The sequence below is a fragment of the Cynocephalus volans genome, chromosome 9, assembly GCF_027409185.1.
Source record: "Cynocephalus volans isolate mCynVol1 chromosome 9, mCynVol1.pri, whole genome shotgun sequence".
NCBI classification, from domain to species: domain Eukaryota; kingdom Metazoa; phylum Chordata; class Mammalia; order Dermoptera; family Cynocephalidae; genus Cynocephalus; species Cynocephalus volans.
This window is the reverse complement of record NC_084468.1, coordinates 21,864,205-21,877,575: the sequence shown is the minus strand read 5'-3', so window position 1 is coordinate 21,877,575 and position 13,371 is coordinate 21,864,205. Positions and strand designations below refer to the sequence as shown.

Below are 13,371 nucleotides of genomic sequence, written 5' to 3'. Positions count from 1 at the left end.
ATAACACAAATATTAAAATAAAAAGCAAATAGGAAAAAAAGCAAATGTTTACTTTTCTAAAAGATAGCCATAAATTTTAATTTGAAAATGTTATAGGCTCAGGTCTAATAATACAGATTTCTGTTTTTGACAACTCTTGTTTCATTTTAACATTTTGAACAGAAGTGCTAATAGTTTGTAAGAACTATACTGACTTTGGACTTTTCTTTTTTCTTTTCTTTTTTTTTTTTTGTGACTAGCTGGTACAGGGTCCAAACCCGTGACCTTGGTGTTATAAGGCTGTGCTCTAACCAACTGAGCTAACCAGCCAGTCCCACTTTGGAGTTTTCTTGTAGCATCAAGTTATACTTTAGTTTTAATTCATGGAATCACATTATTTGGCAGTAATGAATGCATGTTAACTTTTATTTATATTATAGGCAGATTTTAACAGACAGTTTTAAAACTATGCTCTTGAAAATTTTCCTTGCTACATTTATGAGCCTGTAAATTCTATTTTAAGAACATATTGCATATGCTTTAGTTCTTTATTCATTACTTACCAGATTTTAAATTTGTATTGAAATTTTAAATATCTCTTTTTTCTTAATTGATGGTTTTGATACCTAGAAAAATTTTAATGTGATAGAAAATAAATCACATTTTCAAGAACAGCATATGGATATTTGTATCAGTTTTATTTTTATCCTTGAGGATAGTTTTGTTTTTGTTTGCTGTTGACTAATTTTTTTAATGTTTATAGTATGCCTGGCATGGTGTTAGATATTTTACATGTACTAGGGTACTTCAAAAGTTTGTAGAAAAATAGGATTATAAGGTAATACAAATCTTTCCGTGAACTTTTTGAAGACCCTTTCTATTAACTACTAGAGTCAAAGTTTTTTATCAGTCAGCAAAATTCTCATTTGTCACTTTTTAGTAGTTTTAGGTAATCACTGTTTCAGATAAAAATGAAGTTTAGGAAAATGGTGATGTATAGTTAGTAATATGTTTGAATTTCTGATTTTATTAAATTTAGAAACTACTTAGTTCCTTTACAGTCTTAATTTTAATGGGTATAGTATATACAAGTGGTCTTCAAAAAGTTCCTAGAAAAGTTCATATTTCAATTCCATTTTTTCAGGAACTTTTGAAAGTACCCTTATATTTTGTCATTATTAATTAATTAATTGGACAGAGATTATTGTGGGGGAAATTTACTTAAAAGAAATGTTTTTAAAAGGCTATCATTTTTTATCTAATTGATAAACACCTTAAATTGGCTTCTGAGTTAGAATACAATTTGATTCAAATGGAAAATATTTTTTCTGCTTCTCCTTGCCTTTCATTTAATAACTTTTTGCATACACTATTAACAGATTTTATCAGTTTAGATTATTTAAAACTACTCACAAGTGATTTTTTTTAATAGAACTTTAATGTTATTATAGGGTCTTATTTTCAAGGAAGTTCTTTATTTAGGAATGCGTTCATTGGAATGAACACACGTAGGTAAAAGTACCTTTTATCTTAAGAAGAAAACACTTGTGTATCCCAGAATGTTTATTTTGTTTAAAACATCATCCGATTAGTTTAAATAACAAAAGGGATTTCCATATCAATTTGTGAGGTTTATGAAAATGAATGATAAAATGAGTTTTTAATTCATAAAACTTCAAGGAAGCAAATTGAATGCTTTTGACAGATGAACACAATAATCTTATTCTTGTTTATAGTTTAAAAACATTAATGTACATCTACTAGAAAAAGAGAATGTATTATGCATAAATAGGTAATAAAACTATGTAATATATATATATGAAATCATTTTTGTGGAAAAGGATTTTATTGTATAAAAATGCTTTGCTTCCAAATTCTTTATATTATAGAAAGGAAACTTGAAAAAAAAATTTACTAAACCATAGGATTTAGTTTTAGTTTCATAGTGTGAAGACATTTCTATTAGAAATGATCTCAGTCACAAGTAGTATTCAGTTTTGTGAAGGAACATTTATTTATTATGCTCTAACTGAAATTTATTACCTTACTTTGCGTAAAGTTAGACTCTTATATTGCCTTGATGTGAGAGATGTAAAATGAGAAAGTAAGAGTGGATTTAAAACCAACAGCTATTTAAGAGATTTTTTAGTATCCAAGTTATTGGAAAATGTTAGTTGTTTTAGTACTGAAATATTTTAATGTTCTGTATTTTTTAATACATTAAAGTCTGTTTGAAAATGCATTTTTTATTTTATGAGATGTTTAATGTGAGATTTCTTAAGATTTCTGGATATGCTAATTATTTTGCAGATACTAGCTTCTGTACGGTAAGCAACCAAAAACATTTTAAAAAGAGCATACCACCCTGTGAGGGGCCATTATAAATAATTTTCTTGCTTTTTATTTAGGAAATTTTAAAATGATTTAAAAGTTACCATCTACATAAATTTTTATAAGTACTTTTTTTCTTTCATTGATGACATTAATTTAAAAGCTTTTTAAGGTTTATTCTAAAGTGCTTGCTATGGATTTCTAAGCTGCTGAATTATATGCTAAAATACTGCAGTAGAAATTTTAGGGATTGTCATTTTTTTCCCTTTCTGTACATTAAGTATAACTTAAATTTTTTTAAAAAAATCCACACTGTAATTTATAAAGCACAGTGTGTCTTTCTATTGAATATTTATGTTTGTAGATTAGAAGAACTGGCTGTGATTTGTGCTAATTATGGCATTCCACATATAGTCAACAATGCTTATGGAGTGCAGTCTTCAAAGTGTATGCACCTCATTCAGCAGGTAAGAGAGTTTAAAAAGATGTCAAGAAAAAGTAGATTTTAACACATTACAGGATTATTACTTTTTCTTACAACCTAGTATGGCAAAAACAGTTATCTAGCACCTTCCACTTCAGGGAGCATTAGAAACCTGTGTCTGATATTTTCTCAGTAAAAGTCATTATTCTTTGCAAGTATGGTGATAATTGGGCTAATAGCTTTGGTAGTTCAGAAGCAACATAGAAGTACTTCAATAGCTTAGATTTGAACTTTCTGAGAATGTTTCATTACCAGGATTATCATCTTTTTAATATGCTGGATTTTAAAAACTGTGTTGGTGATTTTATTCTGTATTTAAGGAATCATTTTGCCTTGTCCTAGACTGGAAATGACTTCATTTATAAACATTCTAGCATGTAACTATGGAGTTGGCAGGCTGTTTTGTTGTTTTTATAAGCATCAACTAGATCCTAGCCTGTGTTTCCCATCTCAGGTAGAGTAAGAGCTGTGGCCTACAAGGCTTTGCGTATTCAGGGCTCAGCTGCTTCTCTGCTTTTATTTCCTACTGCTCTTCCTCTCACCACTCTGCTCCAGCCACCTCGCTGCCTTTCTGTTCCTCCATTGTGTCACATGTGTGCACACTTCTTCGCTTTTGCTCTTGCTCTTCCCTCTTACTGGATTGCTCTTCTAGAGAGTGCATGATTTCTTCCCTTACTTTCTTTAGGTCAGTGAGACTTTCTCAGACACCTGATCTAAAATAACACTTCCCTCTGCTTTGCTACTGTTTTCTATCTCCCTTTTCCTGTTTTACCATATTCATTGATTTTTAAGGTGTGCAGCTTTCCACATCTCTGAAATTAGGATGTCCTATAATCAGTGATGTCTTACAGTGTTAATTGATAATTTTTTTCTTACTTACTGATATGTAAAATAACGATGGCTCCTTGTTGTTTTTCTCCGTAGCACTTATCACCACTTGATATAGTTTGTTTATTGTCTAGTTATAACTATTGGGGCTATTACCCTGACAATAGAACTTAGGGCTAGAACTTTGTTTTGTTCACTGTTATGCCCTCAGTACTTAGGACAGTACCTGGTACATAACCGACACTCACTAACTGGATTACCGAGCAAAGTGAATGAATAAATGAAGTGTTTATTTATCCGTGTGTGATATGGGTTTTATGATTTGTGTGCATAATGATATTAAACACATTCAGTTTTGACATACATGTGATTTCTGTTATGTGGACATAAGTTATTCACAGATTATCTATGACCACCTCCAATGTAGTAGTGAATGCTCCGAAGTCCAGCAGATCCTATCTAGTAAATTTTTATGGTTTTTTTTTTTTTATCATTTTGAGTATACTAGTATCATCTTTGATATAGATGTGGTTTATAGGATAATAATAGTAATAGCTGATTTGCTTAATTTCTTTACTCAAAGGTTATGTCAGTTAGGATGTCATTGGCTGCAAGTAACAGAAACCCAATTCAAATTGGCTTCACCAGTAAGGAAATGGATTAGTTTATGTAACAGAAGTACAGAGGTGGATTGTTTGTAGGCATCATATGTCCAGATTTCTTAAAACTTCTACAGAAAGACCGTTTACCATTTCCTTGGTATCCTTTTCTCTATTCCTTAACATTTTAAGACTTCCTCACAATTCCAGACTAGATTGTATCAAATTTGTTTAGTAGCAAAGGAAGGGTGTACAATTTTCTGTGCTATAAATCATTTTTTAAAAATTAATTAATGAATTTTATTTTATTTTAACATTTACTTGTACATATTTGTGAGGTATAGTGTGCCATTTCAATAGATGCATATACCATACTATGATTCACTACAGGTAGATAGCATAGTTTTGTACCTCTTAATCTACCATGTCCTCTCTGCCTGGTCTCCTCCCCTCCTGGCCTCTGGTAACCATTATTCTACTCTCTACTTCTATGAGAACCACTTTTTTTTTTTTTTTTTAGATTCTACATATGAGTGAGACCATGTGGTATTTGTCTTTCTGTGCCTGGCTTACTTCACTTAACATGATCATCTCCACTTTCATCCATGTTGCTGCAAATGACAGGATTACTTTTTTCTTTTTTCTTTTTTTTTGATAGCTGAATAACATTTCTGTGCTGGAAATCATGAAAAACATTTTGTTTCAGTGATTCATTTTTATTCCTTCTGTCCCATTTCCCCTTGCTCTTCTCTTCCTCTTTAATTTTTTAGCAGCCTCAATTCTTTCAAGTCAAACACATCAGCATTAATAAAAGTTCAAAAAAGTGAGGAAGGAGTAGATAATTCACAAACTTATTGCCCTAACAAATACCTTTAATAATTTATGTATCTTCTTTTTCTCTTTTTATAAGCATGTATTGTTTTTTACATAGTTATAGTCATTGTGTATATTTAACATTAAATTAAAAAATTTTTAAACTTAGTGTTATATTTCTACACTCTTTTGCTTATGGTCTTAATGATCATTTTCATGTTCCTTGACAATTACTGTGATGTTACTTACCTAACCCAGAAGTGCTCAGTGTTTCGGTGCCTACAACATATTTTTGAATACTAGAAAACGATTAAGGCAAAAAGAAAATGAGCTTCAGAATACAATACAGAAGGTGCCCTTGGAGTTGTGCATCACTAATATCCTGCTTTATAATATGAATGCACCACCTCTCTGCATTCATGAGGAGCTTTTACTACCATTTTAACCAGAAAATAAAACTATAAGATAGGTGAATAAATTTTTAAATGCAAATATTGTATTGTTGCAGATATAGTAGTACCTTCTAAACTTTGCATTTCTTTCTTTTAAAAAAAAGCAGTACATACATTCTGTTTCTCCCAAATCGGCATTGTGGCATTATTGCTTTATACCAAATAAATGGGTCTTGTTAAGTGCTATTGCTGTTTCATGACATTCTAAAAAATTAAACTTTGGTTTAATTCATCTCAATAGTTCTTATTGGTGATTGGTAATATATGCCATTACTGAGGCCATGTGCCAGGTATCCGGCTAGGCTTCTTAATTAAGTTTATTAACTTAATCCTAATGATTTAAGGTATATTTTCCATTCCACCCATGAAAGAACTGAGTTGGGTTAAGTGATTTGCCCAAAGTCCTATAGCTATGAAACAGCCCATCTAGTTCAGTGTGACTCCAAAGCCTGATATTTTTCTTTAAAAAACAAAGTATTAAAACTGCAAGTCTTTTCTTGAGAAAATGGTATTGCAGTAATCAATGAAACTATAACTGAAGTGTTTCCGATTTTTTATTTTTTTTTAGGGAGATGCCTCAGAATGACTTAATGCTGAGATATAGAATATTCTGGTATGCATATGTAATCCCCAGGGAAGTTATCTTTGAAGAACCTATATTTCTGTTTATATTTACTAAAATGACTAACTTAGGAGATTAAAGAAATATGGATGTTAGGACAGATTAATAGAGAGGGATTAATAGAGTCGCAAAAATATGCGTATAGGACAGTCAGAATGAATTGTAAAGCTCCAAAAGTGTGGGAAGCACCAACTTTACTTATTAAGAATTTAAAAGAAGTAGGTGTTACTACTACTTATTCATGGACCTAATTGTCAATTCATTCAATAAATATGAGGGGTCTTCAAAATGTTCATGGAAAAATTCATATTATCTTTGAATATATTTTTCCATGAACTTTTTGAAACACCTACATATTTACTGGGTTCCTACCGATATACCAGGCATCAGGGTAGGCACTGGGGATACAGTAGTGAATACAATAAGATTCTTAACCCTGATGGAGCATTCTGTTTTTCTGGGGAAGCAGACAGTAAGCCTTAAAAGTATGACAGGTCTTGCTTGATGAATGCTTTGGTATTTGGGGGAGGAGGGGTGTCAGATTAGATGGAGTCAACCAGAAAGGCCTCTCGCTCCAAGAAGTAACATTTGAGCAGAGTCTGGAATGATGTGAAATGGTGAGCCATGCAGCTCTCCAGAGACAGATTCCAGACAGAAGGTAATGGCAAGTGTCAAGACCTGAGAAAGGAGTATGCTTGGAATGTGTGTGAAATAGCAAGGAAGCCAGTATAGCTGGACCATAATGAGTGAGAACAATGGTATTAGAGATTTGAGGGGTGTTAAGGATTTGAGATTTTATTCTTGGTATGATCTTCAGCCATTGGAGAGTTTTGAGCAGGAAAGTGACGTGTTCTATGGGGAATAGATTGTAGTGGGGGCAAGAGTAGAAGGCTGTTGTAGCAGCCCATGTGAAATATGTTAGTGGCTTGGGCCAGGGTGGTAGCTGTGAAGGTAGTAAGAAATGGTTGGATTCAGATGTATTTTGAGAGTGGATTTTGCAGGATATGCTGGTGAATTAGATGTGGTGGGATATGAGAAAATGAGAATTCAGGGACTCCAAGACTTTTGGCATGAGTAGTTGGAAGAATGGAAGTGCCATAGGAATAATATTTTATCTCTTTTTCTTTTTTTTTTTTTTTCTGCTGGCTGGTACCGGGATTGAACCTGGACTTTGGTGTTATCAATACCACGCTCTAACCAATTGAGCTAACTGGCTAGCCCAATATTTTATCTTTTAAACATGGGCTCTTCATCCAGATTATCTAGATTCTAGTTCCTGCTGCATCTCTGATTACATGGGTGACCTTCAGTAAAGTGCTTTAACTGCTTGGATATGAGTCCCAGCTGTGCTGTTAACTACTGGTCTGATTTTGGGAAGGCCAGTTTAATTTCAGTGTGCCTTAATTTTCTCACCTGTAAAATAGGTGTTATAGTAGCATCTACCTCATATGGTTATTGTGATGGTTAAGTGCATTATGAATGTAAAGTGCTTAGAACACTGCATGACACACAGGAAGCACTCAGTAAATTCTTGCAGTAATTTTATATGATAAATTATTTATTGAATTAACTGTTGCTGTCCCCAGAACCTAGAACAATGTTGGGCAGATGATAAGTGCTCAGATATCTGTGCTATAAATAAATGAGCAAATTAATGAACTGATAAATGGCAGCCCTTTACTTTATAGAACATGCTCCTATGTTTCCTATTCTGCTTAAGCTCTTCCATCCGTCTAGGGTTCTTTTGTTTTTGTTTTTCTCTCTCTCCTTGTTGAGTAGCCTATGACTTCAGTGTGGGAAATGAGGTCTATGTACTATTCCTGAGATTGGGTCTGACCTGTTTGTTTTCTTGCTACAGAGAGTGCTACCTTTTAAATGCTTTGTGTTTTAGTGATGAAAAGATTCTAGCAAAGTCTGGTGCACTAATTGCTCTCTTAGTATTCCTGCTCCCAATTTAGGCTCATGTTTCTCTCAGGAAGCCTTGGACAGTATGTAAATGTTAATAAAGGTGCAACTCTGACTGTTCCACTTTATTTTTACATGCTGCTACTTTGCATGTTTTTCAGTTATTTATTAGTCTCATATGGGTGTGCTTTTCTGTTTTCCCTTGATATGGTGGGATATTCTGTGATGATAGTTTCTTAAGAATTTAGGAAGGAGGGGTAATGGGAAGGTTAAGATTTAAACAGTCATGTGATAGCCTCTAGAGTAGTCTTCTCCTGTTCCCTGTGTTTGCTGCATCTGCCTGTTGCCTGGATCTGGTGTCTTAGATTAGGCTAGTTATCTGCACCTTCTATTCTCCCTGAGATATGGATGTGTGAAAATGAAGGTCAAATGTGGCTGTAATATTAATAGGAATGTAGATTGTGAATACAGATTGAAAATCTGTGGCTACAGATAAAGGAAAAAACTGTCTTAGTTGAAATTTAGATAGTATCTCTATTTTTAAGAGGCAAAAATTGAAGCACATTAGACAGAAGGTTATGGACTATGCTGGATGGAACCAGAACTTAGTATCACATTTCTAGTAGGTAAACATTCCGTTTTTCACCAGAATATTAGATTTTCACTAGAAGTTCATTTACAGTGTAATGGAATCATCTAAGGTTATGTTAGAGAACATGAGTTATGTAGAAACATTGCCTTTGGAATTGCCAAAGGTATACAAATAAAATTTCCATTGGTTCATGTTAAAAATAAAATTTTGCTTTTCTCTTTTGTTATCTGAGTGGTAGGAGGAGCAGAACTTGTTGCTTAAAGTGGTCGTACAGGAAGTAGATTTTCCAAGCATCAAAGCGAGACACTAAAATGTATAACTAACTGTTTGGTAGCTTGGGTGGCTACTGTTCATTAGATTATGGTGGCCGCTCTTGAACTCATAGAGTGTTTAAAACCACTTAATAGTTGTAGGACCCATTGTAGACATTTGTTGTCAAATAAAGAATTACAGATGAGAGGGATGGGAGGAATCCATTCTTTCTTACAATAAAGTTCCCACCTGAATTGATAGTGAAACTGCCTGCCTCACAGGGTTATTGTGAGGTTATTAAATGATTAAATGACTTATGTGTGAAAGCAGGTTGTAAACTATAAAGTGCTGGTTCCCATATAAAGAGCACCATTTAAAAACTCTGTTTAATACTTAAAAACATTTTACTGTTGCTATTACAAAGAAAATAAGAATCTTTGATCTGTTTTTTATTTCTATGCTTTGTTTTAATGATGTTTATTTTATTGTCTTTAATTTAAGGTATAGTTGACAAATAAAAATTGTATATATTTACAGTGTACAGTGTGACGTTTTGATATATATATATAGTGAAATGGTTAAATCAAGCTAATTAACATATCCATCACTTCACATACTTATCATTTTTTGTTGTGGTGTTTATTTGTTAATAGAAGTTGCTGTGTAATCTCCTCACAACTAATATGTAATATTATATGTTATTTAATTTTAGGGAGCTCGGGTTGGTAGAATAGACGCTTTTGTTCAGAGCTTGGACAAAAATTTTATGGTTCCAGTAGGTGGTGCTATAATTGCTGGCTTTAATGATTCCTTCATTCAGGAAATCAGCAAGATGTATCCAGGTAAATAAATAAGTTGCTCTTGAGAAAAAGTAACTAACAAAAATCCATTTGTACATAGGCTACTATAATAAGCCTTCATTTCCAAATCTTCTCCCCGCCCTCCTGAGTGTAACTTGTCCAACTTTTTCAGGAAGAGCTTCAGCTTCACCTTCTTTAGATGTCCTTATTACTTTGCTATCACTTGGATCAAATGGTTATAAGAAGCTATTAAAAGAAAGAAAGGTAAGATTTCCTGTTAGGTGCAGAATAATACTCTCGACTAGAGAAGTGCTGTAAGTCATTGGTGTTTTTGCCTGTTGGTTTATCACATTGTGAGTGTAGATATATAGTATGGTCCTAGGGGATTTACTCAGATCTAGAATCACCTAGGTGGTTTTTGATTAGTTGATGTTGTCTTGTTTATCCAGATATTCTGAATCTTGGACAGCCGATATTGCGTTTTTTTTTTTTTTAGGAACTCTTGCATCAGAGATTCTTATTAATTCAGTAAAATTCAATTCATTTATTACTTAAAGATAGAGGCTCTTGAAAGACAAGTGCACAAGTCTTCTTTTTAGTTTTTGGAAGCCCGAAGACTCAAGTATGAGATATCAGTCATAGGAGGAAGAACCAGGGCAGAAGTTGGCCAACTTCTCATACTTAAATAATAAATTTAGCCCTTGGATTAATTTATTATGCTTAAAAACTGGACTTTGTCTTCAGCATTTTAGGACAACTCCAGAATTGTAGATATAGACAGTATTAGCAGAGCAGATCAGATTAAGGTGTTTTATTTATCTCTTATCTGGGAGAGCTAGAGGCTCCCGGTACAGTTTTCGTATCTATTTAACTTTCTAGCACTTAATAGCAATTATAGTCCCCTAGATTTAAAATAGTACTTAACATATTTTAAAACATTTTCATATGTATTATTTCATAGATCCTCTGAGTAGCCTTATGATAAATACGTAATAGAAGTTGAAAACTCTTGTGCTCTGTTTTACCACACTCTTCTTTCTCCCACTAATTCAGTTCCTGGAAAAGTAATTATTTTCTTTTTATCGTGAGGACATTTCTTAAGATTTACCTGATGTAGGAGAAGATGCTCAATGTCATTAGTCATTAGGAAAATACAAATTAAAACTAAAATGAAGTATCACTACACACCTATTAGAATGGCTAATGTAAAAAAAAAAAAAATACAGCTTTCTTTAAGTTATTCTGCTTTGGATTCTGGTTGCCTACAAGACAAAGTTCAGACTCCTTAGTCTGCCATCATGATCCTTTATAATCTGATCCCACGGTTCTTTAGCAATGTGGGCCCCTGCTGATTTATTTATTCAGTCAAATACTTATGCAGAAGCCCAAACATTCAATTCACAAATAAGACTGACACAGTGTTTATCCTTATGGAAATGATAATTTTGGAGAATTCTAGATATTAAATAAACAGTTACAAATCTGATAAGAATTATAAAAAGAAAAGCAGAGTGTATGAGAGCATCTATCACCAAACCCAGCTGGGGCACCTAATGTAGCTCTGGTAGGGTCGGGGAAGACCCCCCTGAAGAAGTGACATCTGTTGTATAAAAGTGTAATTCGTGCATTTGTTCATTGATATTCATGGTGTGATCATAAGCTAGAATTGATGGCTTGCATAACTGTAGAACTCTGAAAGACTATTTTAAACTGAGTCTAGAAATCAAAGTACTGTGCAGTTATTGGAGAGTTTATATTTTGGATCATTTCATGAAATTAGCTTTCTTTTAGAGTAGATTCAGATTCGGTAGGTCTGGAGTAGGGCTCAGACAACTGCATTTTTAACAAATTTCCCTGATGAATTTGATGCACACCCAAGTTGGAGACCTGTTGTTTTGGGGCACACAGGTCACTTGTATGGATAACAGGAAACATGTAATATCATAGCATTTTAATACTCCTACATAGGTAGATAATATTTTGTAGTATTTGAGACTAACTGCATAAATGTCCCAAATATCAAAGCTTGGGAATATAACTTGTTAGTTGTCTGTATTTATTTCTGATGCTTTACAGTCTTTTTCTTAGCTGTTTTTTGTTTTATATTGCTCATTCTGCATATTTGGCTAAAATTCATTTTTAAACTAAATAAATGGGATATATTTTAACTCTGACATAAGACCATTACACGAAGTTTTAAGTTAGTCATTTTAGAAGTATACTTTATTATACAGATACAAACTTCAAAGATTTTTATATACTTTTATTTATTGCCAAATAAGCATGCTATTTAGTATTTCCTGCTTTTCTTCTTGAATTGAAATGTAAATAATAATAGTTAATAATATGAAATATTTGCTATAATAAACTCATAAAAGTTTTGGGTACTTTTGTAGTTAAACTTATTTAATTAGCAAATTAAACTGATTGTTTTGGTGCATGCTTCTGAAAAATTACCATTAGGTGTCTGAAATGAAATTTGCTTCTTGATTATGAGTTAGTCTGGTAGACTAGAGTCCCCCTTGGAGTTTACCATTCATCCCTCTATTCTTAGCATTTCTTGTTTGATATATAGTAGATGCTCATCAGATGTTTGTTGAATGAACTAACACAGTATATTTGGGAATACCTGGGTCCAGTGTTGTACAGTCAGTCATCTCTTGTTTTACACAGAATAAGTATCTTTCTGGAAAATTAGTCAGGAAGCAAATAACATTTTGATACTGATTTCCATCATGAAGTCAATGTTCTTATAGAAACATTTCTCTATATGGATATAGTTGAAAACTTGTGAAAAGGAATGGTGGTTACCTGTTGTGTCTAACAGGTACTGTACTTCAGGGAGTAGTACTTCCTGCCTGCCAGAAACACTTTTCTTACCTTAGGATTTTGGAATTGTTGGTTTTAGGGATGTCGCGTCATCTTTTCAGAACCTTAAGAATTTCTTTTTTTTTTTTTTGAAACATAATTGATTATACATATTTGTTGGGTACAGAGTTGACTATCACTACCTATGTACCATATATGATGATCAAATTAGGATAATTAGTGTACTCATCTTTACAAAATCTAATCATTCTTTGTGACCCTTAACCAGTTTCTTGCTAACTCCCTTCCCCTCCCCCTTTCCTGCTTCTGATAAGCACAGTTCCGTTCTCTCCTTTTGAAAGTTCAGCATATTATTGTTTGTTTGTTTCTTTTTTTTTTAGCTCCCACTTATGAGTGAGGACATGCAGTATATCTCTTTCTGTGCCTGGCTTATTTTATATAACATAATTTTCTCCAAGTTCATCCATGTTTCTATGAATAGCAGAATTTCATTCTTTCTTAAGGCTGAGTAGTATTTCATTGTGTATATATACCACATTTTTCTTATCTGGTTGTCAGTTGATGGACATTTAGGTTGGTTCCATATCTTGACTATTATAATTAGGGCGCGATAAATATGAGTGCAGGTATCCCTTCAACATGATGATTTCCGTCCCTTTGGGTATGTACATAGTAGTGGGATTGCTGGATCATATGGCAGTTCTATCTGTAGTTGTTTAAGAAACCTCCATACTGTTTTCCACAATGGCTGTACTAATTTACAGTCGCACCATCAGTGCAGAAGTGTTTCCCTTTCTCCACATCCTTGCCAGCATTTGTTATTCTCTGTCTTTTTGATGATAGCCAGTCTGACTGGGGTAATATGATATCTCACTGTGGTTTTGA

The 13,371-nt window shown here is 33.2% G+C and overlaps 1 protein-coding gene across 3 annotated transcripts in view; it reads left to right on the top strand.

The window, feature by feature from the left end:
* SEPSECS (Sep (O-phosphoserine) tRNA:Sec (selenocysteine) tRNA synthase) overlaps positions 1-13,371 on the top strand; it is a 31,700-nt gene that overhangs the window by 5,241 nt on the left and 13,088 nt on the right. For all 3 annotated transcript variants that reach the window (XR_010024436.1, XM_063107813.1, XM_063107814.1), the window contains exons 6-8: positions 2,675-2,777; positions 9,570-9,699; positions 9,830-9,921. Coding sequence is in view for 2 of the 3 variants with exons in the window: in XM_063107813.1 (XP_062963883.1) it covers positions 2,675-2,777; positions 9,570-9,699; positions 9,830-9,921 (325 nt within the window). In the remaining variant the exon portion in view is untranslated. The remainder of the gene's footprint in view (positions 1-2,674; positions 2,778-9,569; positions 9,700-9,829; positions 9,922-13,371) is intronic.